The sequence below is a fragment of the Akebia trifoliata genome, chromosome 4 (assembly GCF_017979445.1).
Source record: "Akebia trifoliata isolate Shusen 1 chromosome 4, ASM1797944v1, whole genome shotgun sequence".
Taxonomy (NCBI): Eukaryota; Viridiplantae; Streptophyta; class Magnoliopsida; order Ranunculales; family Lardizabalaceae; genus Akebia; species Akebia trifoliata.
In genome coordinates this window covers 8,533,525-8,544,135 of record NC_141378.1, presented here as the reverse complement: position 1 = coordinate 8,544,135, position 10,611 = coordinate 8,533,525, and the positions used below count along the sequence as shown (strand labels likewise).

The 10,611-nt window shown below is 36.0% G+C and overlaps 2 protein-coding genes across 5 annotated transcripts; one reads left to right on the top strand and one right to left on the bottom strand.

Moving 5' to 3' along the window:
- The first annotated feature begins 380 nt into the window (after nucleotides 1–380).
- Nucleotides 381–2,123, top strand: LOC147403524 (protein JINGUBANG-like). The gene has a single exon (XM_086439122.1). It carries the CDS (start codon nucleotides 486–488, stop codon nucleotides 1,917–1,919), a length of 1,434 nt encoding a protein of 477 aa, XP_086295248.1. The 5' UTR covers nucleotides 381–485; the 3' UTR covers nucleotides 1,920–2,123.
- A 3,079-nt stretch (nucleotides 2,124–5,202) lies between these two features.
- Nucleotides 5,203–10,354, bottom strand: LOC147403523 (inactive protein kinase SELMODRAFT_444075-like). Of its 4 annotated transcripts, none has more exons than XM_086439118.1 (8): nucleotides 10,060–10,354; nucleotides 9,838–9,971; nucleotides 9,037–9,122; nucleotides 6,616–7,637; nucleotides 6,360–6,520; nucleotides 6,035–6,108; nucleotides 5,603–5,930; nucleotides 5,203–5,484 (listed from the first exon to the last, which is right to left on the bottom strand). In XM_086439118.1, exons 1-8 carry the CDS (start codon nucleotides 10,268–10,270, stop codon nucleotides 5,335–5,337), a joined length of 2,166 nt encoding a protein of 721 aa, XP_086295244.1. In that variant the 5' UTR covers nucleotides 10,271–10,354; the 3' UTR covers nucleotides 5,203–5,334. The 4 variants fall into 4 exon arrangements, with proteins under 4 accessions (XP_086295244.1, XP_086295245.1, XP_086295247.1 ...); XM_086439119.1 differs by having other exon boundaries at nucleotides 6,360–6,517; XM_086439121.1 differs by lacking the exon at nucleotides 10,060–10,354 and having other exon boundaries at nucleotides 9,023–9,131.
- Between the last annotated feature and the right edge of the window lie 257 nt (nucleotides 10,355–10,611).

The window sequence follows — 10,611 nt, the reverse complement described above, 5'->3', positions numbered from 1 at the left end:
CAATTTCTAAAATGTATTTAGTGCACTTTAACGTGTGCCCTTATACGTTAACAAAACCCTTACAAGATCAATGCATTAGTTAAAAGGATAAGTTTATAAAGAAATGGAATTTCAAGGAACAATCTGTAAATAGTAGTGGGATGGGGATTAGCGAAGAGACTATTAAAGACCGAGTCAAACGTCAATTTTCCAACAATCTTCCAAAAATAACAATCTATGTTATTGGTAGCCCCCCAAACCCATTTCTTCGCCATCGACATCTCTAATCTCTCCATTCTAAACGAAACCTTCTTTTTACACGTGTCATCCTCACAACCGTCCTACTCTCTATTATTGTTTTCTCTTCTATTTATATATATTCCTTTTATTCACCATTTTTTTTCTCTCTCTCTCTAATCCTTTAAAAGAGCACTTCGATTCCATCCTCTCTATTAGTTAATTTTGATACCCATTTTACCCCTTTATTTATTTATGAGAATTGTAGAATGATAAGTTCGAGAAGAGGTACCATGTTTGCAGAAGCGAACAGTGTTCCTCGATCGAAATTCGGAAACCTCGCACATTCAGATCCAAACATTTCTTCAACAATCTCGAACAACAATAACGATGACGACTTCATAAGAAACAGTAGCGCATCAGCTGCGAGTCCCGCTTTGTACGATCAAATGAGCGCGGAGAATTCTCCATGCAACATGTCTCCTTGGAATCAAACATCTCCATTTTCCAAATCTCCATGGTCAAGATCGTCTACTGCAAATCCATTCGAAGAGAATTTCCCTCCAAATGGTCTGATTGGATCGCTTATTCGCGAAGAAGGACACATTTACTCTTTAGCAGCTTCGGGTGATCTCCTTTATACAGGATCTGATAGTAAGAATATTCGAGTTTGGAAGAATCTCAAAGAATTTTCTGGATTCAAATCTGCGAGTGGTTTGGTTAAAGCGATTGTTATTTCTGGCGAGAAGATCTTTACTGGTCATCAAGATGGAAAGATTCGAGTTTGGAAGGTTTCAGCGAAGAATCCAAGTGTTCACAAACGAGCTGGAACTCTCCCAAAATTGAAAGATTTGATCAAAAGTTCGATCAATCCGAGCAATTATGTTGAAGTGAGACGCCATCGTAATGCGCTTTGGATCAAACATTGCGATGCGATCTCTTGTTTGAGCTTGAACGAAGATCAAGGTCTTCTTTACTCAGGTTCTTGGGACAAAACCCTAAAAGTTTGGAGAATATCAGATTCCAAGTGTTTGGAATCAATTAACGCTCATGATGACGCCGTTAATTCTGTCGTTGCTGGATTTGACGGTTTAGTTTTCACTGGTTCAGCAGACGGAACCGTTAAAGTTTGGCGTAGGGAGTTACAACCGAAAGGAACAAAACACGTGTTTTTACAGACTTTATTGAAGCAAGAATGCGCAGTAACGGCGTTAGCCGTTAACACGTCAGCTTCTGTTATCTACTGTGGGTCCTCTGACGGACTCGTTAACTTCTGGGAACGTGAGAAACAACTATCTCATGGTGGGGTCTTGAGAGGTCATAAGCAGGCAGTTCTGTGTTTAGCGGCTGCAGGAAATTTGGTGTTTAGTGGATCTGCTGATAAGACTATATGCGTTTGGAGGAGAGAAAATGGAGTTCACACGTGCCTATCTGTGTTGACTGGTCATACTGGGCCTGTTAAATGTCTAGCAGCTGAAATTGATCGAGAATCAACGGCTAGTGATCAACGTTGGATCGTGTATAGTGGAAGTCTTGATAAATCGGTGAAGGTGTGGAAGGTTTCAGAACAAGCGCCGGATCTACAACAAATGGCTGCGATGCAGCAACAACACATGATGGAAGGGTTCCCACCACCGGATTCATTCCCATCGTCACAGAGCTTCTCCTCACATAACAGCATTAGCCAGAAGACAAAGCAGTAAACTAAAACACGTGGTAAAAAAAAATTTGTTCATAAAAAAGTCAGTTTGAGATTTCATAAAATTCTGGATCGATTAATCGCACACCATGTGTATTGAAAGCATTCGTAACTTACAAAACTACGTATGTTAGGTTTTGTGCGATTGGTCAATTGATAATCTCTGAAATTTCAAACTTTTTTCTTAGTAAAAAATCTCTTTGAGACACGTGTAATGAGTTGAGTCAACCTCCATTTGTCTAGAAGTGAGTAGTGACACCTTTGTTAATTAGGTTGACAAAGATGTTTATGATTAAGGTGTTTAATGTGTATGGGTATTGGAGATTGGACTCAGGGTTGTAAATTATATTTTAATTTATGACTCAGTGATTTAAATATAAGATGAGAGGTTTAATTGAATGGAAGGGGTTTATGTTTATTATATAAGGATGGAAGGAAGGGATAATAATAAAAATTATTGGGAGGTGATACTTAGTTAAAAGGGTTTTCAACGCTTAATTGGAGTATTAGATTACTCGTTTATTTGTTTACCAGGGGATGCACGTGCCTATTGCATGTGTGCAATACGTTCATGTATTCCTTACATTGAAAATTTTAATTAAATCGATAAAATATAAAATCAAATAATTACATTTAAAAAACACAGTCTTCTAGATTCAATGGAAAAAATATATTTTGAAGAAAATAGACTTTAAAAAAAAATTGGTCTTTAACCAAATTTAGGAGTAACTGTTTTCTTAAATATTTCAAAACAATGATTAATGTTAAAAAAAATTACCCGTTAAGATGGCCTAATGTTCACTTTTCAAAAGAATAAATAAATTAACATGTAATTATTAAATTATCACATGTATGTTTGAGAAATAACTATCTCTGAAAATTTAAAAAAAAAATGTAGATAAAAAAAATCATAGACAATCACACTCACATATAAAAATCACAACCCACCTCTTCCCCAAATAAAAATAAAATGAAAGAGAAAGAGAGAGAGAGAGTTAAACCTAAAGACCTTTCCTCCTTTTTGCAGTTTTCATGTGGTCATTTTTTGAAAAATATAATGTTGAGATAGATTATGTTTATGTTTCAATAATGGAAAAGATGGTTTAAGAGAAATGGAGGGTGAGGTGGCTTTAGGTAGTTAGTTGGTTTTTAGTAGGAAACAATATCCACCTTAGGATCTTCCCAAATAGATCTAACACTGTAAATTATGTTTATAACTAGGACAAAAAATCTTGTTTTGTATAATAGATTGAAACCAAGGTGCCTATTCTATATGAATTTTTTTCCAAAATTGTACGAGTTTGATAGTTTATTTGAGGGATTTAGGGATATGTAAATTTTAAAATTCGTTCATGGACTTTCATTTGGTGATTAGAGATGTCTATCTGGGTTTGGGTGAATACTTGACATATTTGTGTGATTTTGAAGTGATGGTTGATGAATTGGGATTTATCATTAACAAAAAAAAAAAAAAAAATTGTACTAAAATGATGAATCAAGGGCACTAAGCAAATTGTGAACATTTGAGAGAACAAATATTAAGTGGATGAGTATTTGGATTTTACTCTTTTCTTTGTACACATGGTGTAGCTTTTTAGAAAGAGTAGGGATGCAGAACGGTGTCCCGTTCCTAACAAAGGTCAGGTGGCACCCTACTTATGTCATGTGACATTTTTGGGGACCACTGACCGTATGAATCGATATGTGGTCCATCCCTTCGTGAACCTACGTATCAAAAATCATAGTGTTTGATAACAACTTGTATCCACTAGACCTAGGCTCTTGAAAAAGAGTTTAAATCCAATAATTAGAAATCATTCTTAATACAATACTCATATCAATGGATTCATATCACCAATCAAACTAATCTTTTGTGTGTAGATTCACCAAGGGATGGATCTCATATCCATATGGTCAATGGGTCATCGAAAATGCCATGTATCATAAAATGGGGTGCCATCCGACCTTGGTTAGGAATGGGACACTGTTTTGAGTCCCTACTCTTTTAGAAAACAGTGAATAGGGACTACTTCTTGGCATCCGTTTTCATGAGAGACTAAGAAAGAGTAATCCAAACACTCTCATCTTCATCTTCAAATTCCAACAAAAATCCTTAAGATCTCTCTAAAAAAATTGACCATCATGTAGCTCTTCAACCTCTAGGGGTGATTATTATTATTATTTTATTTAAAATTATTCGAAAACCCTTATTTACTTTTTTTCATATAAAAATCATGGCCTTCAACAACTTATGAAGAAGTCATATTTTGATATTGATGTTTCAATGTCAAAGGAGATGGTAGAGATTGAGGATGGGTTTGGGGAAAAATTCGTTTTTTTTCATTAGAGGTTGTAGATAAGGGCATTTATGTCATTGTGGCTGAAGATAAAAGTGCTTTGGAGGTGATAGTTAGTTGAGAGGCTTCTAAAGCTCAATTTGGAGTGTATGTCTACTCTGTTTTATTTGTTTCTTGACAATATGTTCTGTTAAGTTTCTGAGGAAAAATGGTGGTGTTCAGAACTTTGGCCTCGCTTGGTAACTAAATCTTCATCTAATTGTGGAAGGTTGACATTTTGTTTTAGGGATCACACGATGTGCAAATTTTAGATTTGATTTTGAAGAAAATTGAATGGAGGAATATATTTCATTTGGTTGATCCCAAATCTTTAGGTAAGGTTGTGTGATAGTAGTAGTAGTAGTTGTTGTTGCTGTTGTTCACAAGAGGATAAGAAAAAATAACCTGAACACCTTCATATTTATGATTCATCTTCAAATTCTAGTTAAAATCCTTGATTTTCTCACTAAAATCTCCATCAATTTTCAACCTCTAACGTAAATTCATTTTTAAACTATTTGACCTGGTCTTCAATCCATTTGTATTCAACCATGTCTTCCAACATTTTTCTAAAACCCATAATTTTTCTTCCAAAAATTCCTGACCTTCAACTTTCTCAAAATCTTTTGGAGATCAATCTCTATGATTTGTTGGAAAATTTTTGCTCAGCTGTTTATCTCTATAACAATTATCAAGTGGAGGTGGTGATAGCATGGATATTTCTTGATGTGTATTTGTATGTGTGCCAATGTTAATGTCTTTGCATTTTCCTTCACATCAAAAGGTCACTGAGATACCCATACAACTGATATTGGAATTGAGTCCTTGATCCAGGTAACGTATGGGATAAGACTTCGATAATGATGATGATCAGGTTTGATTTTCTAATCTGAAAAATAAAAAAAACACAATTGATTTTTGATAAAATGGGCCAATTCAGGTAATCTGAACTTTCTGAAGATAAAGTTTCACTATACTTTTTTGTTGTATTATCTTTTCTATTTATCCATTTCAATGTAATAATTTTTTTTATTAAAAAGAATACATGAGATCCAATAGAAGAGTCAATAAAATCAGAATAAATTAATGGGAAAGCCTACGACAATGGCTTCCCCTTGATGTTATTTGTGGGTTTGAGCTCAAACCACGCAAACGCCCACTTCTACTACCAATTGGGTCTGAGTCAAGAATGAGAGGAACTATTGCATCTCCTCCTTCTAGTATTCTGAGGACCTAAGAAACACAACAAAAACACAAAGAAAATTAGTTTTAAGGAATCATACTTGCTTTAAGGAGATAATATTATAGGTCCCATATTGAGGACTAGTTTAAAGGCATAAAGAAAAAAGACCTTTGACATGGGGGGTCGTGAATCTGGGTCTCGACGTAGGCACGAATAAGCAGCACGAGCCATGGCACTTGTTTGGTGCGAGAAAATGTTGAGTTGCTCAGAGTCCATGCATGGATCCAGTAGTTGACAGCTAATTGCTAGGGCTCGGCTTTCTTCTTCTATCGCTAGCAGAGGACGAGACCATTCTGTTAAGAAATGCTGCCCATGAAGACGGGCCATGTCTATTGTTTTTCGGCCTGTAATTAGTTCTAATAACACCATTCCAAATGCATAAACATCAGCTTTTTCTGTGATTTTTGCTCCTTCGACATATTCGGGCGCAAGATACCTGAATGGGGAAGATGAATTCATCACACTCCAACAACAAAAACTACTACTATTACCATACTGCTACTTGTTGATTAATTTGATGATCGCTATTTCTATTAGTACCCTATGGTCCCGAGCACAGGCTCGCCGTCGAGGTCGAGTTCAGGTTGCCACCTAGCAAGTCCAAAATCTCCAACCTAACATATAAATCAAATGAATAGCCAATGTGAATGCAAAATCCTAGATCAAGAAAAGTAACATAAGATAAACTCAAATCAAATCCACAAAAGATTTATTGGGATCAATTAGTCGTAGAAATGAAGGAAATTCACTGTGTTGAGAAAGTGATTATATCTTATATTTCTCCCAATGCTTGTCTAAAGCAACTAATTTACCAAATACATTCTTAATTACAGTACAAAGACTAGTAAAAGAAGTGAATGTGTACCAGAGGCTCAAAATCATGAGTGAGGAGAATATTGTTCGAGCGAACGTCTCTATGTTCAATGCACCCTACCCTGCAATCTTCATGAAGGTATCGTAAACCTCTTGCTGCCCCAATCGCTATCTTAAACCGAGAGTGCCACTCTAATGGGGCTCTCCTGCCTCCTAAACAACAATTCACAGTTTCACACGATTACAAGCTTTCATGATGGCATACATACATACATACAAAAGTGTACTAATTTAGATAGGGAGATTACCATATAAGTGGGAGTCCAAAGAACCATTGCAAACATACTCATAAACCAACACCCTTTTTCTTCCTTCAACACAAAACCCAATCAGCATAACAACATTCCTATGTTGTGCACAGCTCAAAACCCCAACTTCCCTACAGAACTCAGCATCTCCTTGAGATCCAGCTATTTTCAACTGCTTCACTGCAACTACCTGACCATCTCTCAACACCCCTCTATGAACCGATCCGAACCCACCTTCTGCCATGAAGTTACACTCCGAAAATCTGTCCGTAGCGTCCTCAAGCTCTCTATAACTGAACCATTTCGGTGGTTTTCCGAATACTGGTGCCTTATGTTGACATATTGAACATAAAGGAGGAGGTGCTGAAGAAGTTCTGCCTAAAGAGATTGCATCTCTTACATCTGAATTGAAAACATGGTCTATTTGATTGGTTTGAGCAAAACCCAATCGTTGGATTCTAGCTTCTCTATCAAAATCTGCAAACTTTTCATGCAGAGTCCTAGAGTTTGGACATCTAGTGTTGCTATTGTTCCTCTTGCTTCTGGTAATTGAGGACAAATACCCATTACCATTGTAATGTTTTCTTGATGATTTTGGGTTAATTGTAAGAAGACTCAGTGTCTCCTCCGAGTCAAATGACTCAACCGGATCATATGAGTCAACTTGTTCATAAATTGGCATGGGGTTCCTCCTGTTGCGTCCTTCAAAAAGTGGGTTTTGTTCACAGACAAGGAAAGGAGAAGTGGCTGCATCTGAACTCGATACGGAAGCTTCTTCGGTTGTGGTTCGTGTGAAGGTAGTTTTGACATCTTCAGGGCTGCTCACTGGAGTTGAATGCTTGATCCTGTAGTTTTGTGGCTTTTCGGAGTTGAAATCTGGTATTAAAGAAGAATAGAATGGGTGTTGGCCTTCGTTCGAACATCCCAAGTTAAGTCTAAGGACTTTGGCTTGGGAATGTTTCATCACCACTATGTTGCAATGGAGTTCCTCCATGCATATCTTCTCTTCATGCTTCAATTGTCTGTGACAACACACAGATTCCTATATTGTTTTAGTTGCATCTCGAATACTCAATCGAGTCAAATTTTTTTGGGCCAAGTCATATCGTAACTTGCGAGTTGATTTAGTTATTCATAATAACGATTAATATTGCTAGTGTTAATCAATGTTATATAAATTTTAAGCATTATTAAAAAACAAAGGAATTATAAAATAGAATTTATATTGCCCACCAACTTTAACTTATTATAAGGTGTCCCATTCCTATAAAGTGGAAATGGTGTCTACGGGCACATTTTAGTTGGAATTTAAAACACATTGAGCATTGATCAAGTTATTCTACATTTTTTTATGGGTAAGCTTAACTTGAACCCACGACCTCGAAGTTATTTAGCAATGTGTCAAACCAACTAACAATGGGTCTAAGCCCAGCTATTCTACATTGGATGCAGCCCAACGTATTTACTTTCCAACCCAAATGTATCACATAGACACCGTACGTTACTATAAGAATGAGACACCATTTTGGATTGCAACTCTTAACAGAAAACTCTCCCCAATGGCTTCAAAAGTTGGTGTGGCAATAGAAGTTTTTTAAAACATATACCTTAGAAGATACTAAGAAGAAGAGAAACATAAAAAAAATTAAAAATTAAAAAAGCACCTAGCGAAGATACAACGACTAAGAATTGTCTTTACACAAATATTGCGTTTGACCTTTATTATACTAAAATCCGAGTTTTAATAACTTTTTTCTACTTAAAATAAAAATAGAACATATCTATGCAGAATTAACAATGAAGTGCTCTTGTAAAAAAAAAAAAAATTATATTTTATATTTTTATTTTTATTTAACCATGTTTCTTGTTTCAGTCTATCACAGAAAAATATTACTGTAAAATATTATAAGGAAAATTTTATAAGAAGACTCCAAGACCAAGTATATTTTATGGAGTTGAATGTTGAGTAGTTAAGAAGCATTGTGAATGTGGTGGATGTAGTGAAAAAAATGAGCAATAGGACTTGCCAATTAAAAGACAAAAAAAGCATTCAAGAACCTTAAAGATTGTGGACAGAAATAATTAAAGTACATAAAAACATTATTTCAATAACTGAAAATTTGGCTTTGGATATAGTAAATGGTCCAAACAAAGATAGTTAATGGGAAAGTTCAGATTGGGCTATTCTTAAGTCCATTCCAACTTTGGTCTGAAAAGCATATTGGGTCTAAATCGACTTTGGCTAATAGGTCGGACTATGACAGACTTGGGTTTGGAATCATACCAAGATTTTTGAGCTTTATAAAATTAACTAAATTTTCTAAGACCAACCAACAACATTTTGAACAAAATAATCAAAATCAATTATTTGTTGATTAAATTAAAAACAAGAATTAAGATATAATACTTTAGATTAATTACTTGTCCAATACTACCCATTTGGCTCCATCTCTCTTTGATTCAGTTGCAACCGCACCAGCTGTTACCACCTTAATCCTTACACCAACCTACAATCACTAAAACATCATTAGCCCATTAATGCAAGTATGAATGTTTACCAACCAAAAAATTTGCCTCCAAATTTCGTTCACTATGGGCCTTGGGCCCCAAAGCCCAACAAGAAAATTCTCAAAATCATAACAACAAGGTCCACATTAGTGGGTCAGTGGAGCCAAAGGAATATTCCACGTGGCAGACACTAAATATGTAGTAGAGTAACCTTACCCAACTCCTGGAGTACAGTTTCTAAACTCTTTTCTTTTGAATTATTCAGACAAGCCAAGACCCTTTAATCGACCAATTATTCAAGTATAATGTTGAACTGACCTTTAGATTGTACCTCACATCGCACATACTAATGTGAAAGGGTATTGGAACTATAGACGGATTTCATCGAGATACGAGTGAAAAAAAGCATCTATGATTCTTATCCACTTTCACGGCACGATGTGCGATATGAGGTTCACTCCAGCACAACCATTATTCAATTATAATTTAGCTTTTAACTCAATCATTTGCTGTCAGATCCGGTGGCTGAATATATTCTTAGTTACCGATAAGAGTCAGAATCCCGAGGCAATGATATTAAGGCTTTTACCAAAGGTCAAGATACTAAAAATTTTGTCGCTTGGTAATTACCTTAATATACCTCCTACGGTTTAATGGTAAAAATAAAAAATAAAAAACTAAAGCAGGGGCAATTTTGGTAATTGTGACGTCTACCTCGTTTTGGTCGTGAAACTGAAGCACCATCTGTGAACAAGACTCTGAGATCTGACATATCCGGTCCGTAGACTTTTCCCGGTGACTGCTCCCACAATCTCTGTTAAATATCGGAAAGTTCCATAGCCTCCTACCTTTTACACACACTCGCACAAATTGTCAAGATTGAAACGAAGTGAGAATTAATGAACTATTACAATTGTTAAAAAATTACTCAATTACCCCTTTTTTCCTTGGAAATAACTGCGAGCAACGTTATGAGATCTCCAGGTCGAACGATGTGAGTGAGAGCCCAAGCTAATGCAGTCCTCGAGATATCCTTTTCTCCTCTGACGGCTACGATGACGTTCTCCGAGATCCTCACATCTATATCTTGGTTTCCTTTGAGACCTATTTTCATAATATCTGTCGATCGTATTTGTGCCGGAAACATTGTGTTTCGTCAGATTCCAGCCTCCGGAAAAAGCGGGGGATTGAGAGAGAGAGAGAGAGAGAGAGAGAGAGAGCTTCGTCACGTTTTTGAGTGTTTCAGTTTGTTGGAAGGGGGGTTTGTCTTGAAATTTGAACCATGGTTAACTTTTTGACTATACTTCGATAATTGATATGTTATTGCATGCTACATCATTTTTTCGATGTTACGTAGTTCAAGAAACCAACACGTGTATATCGATCAAAAGTGGGCAACCGATAATGTATGAAATAGGTCCAAAAAAGAACTTAGGCAAGAGTAGTAAAAATTGGGAAGTTTGATAAGTTGGGTTGATTATATTTTCT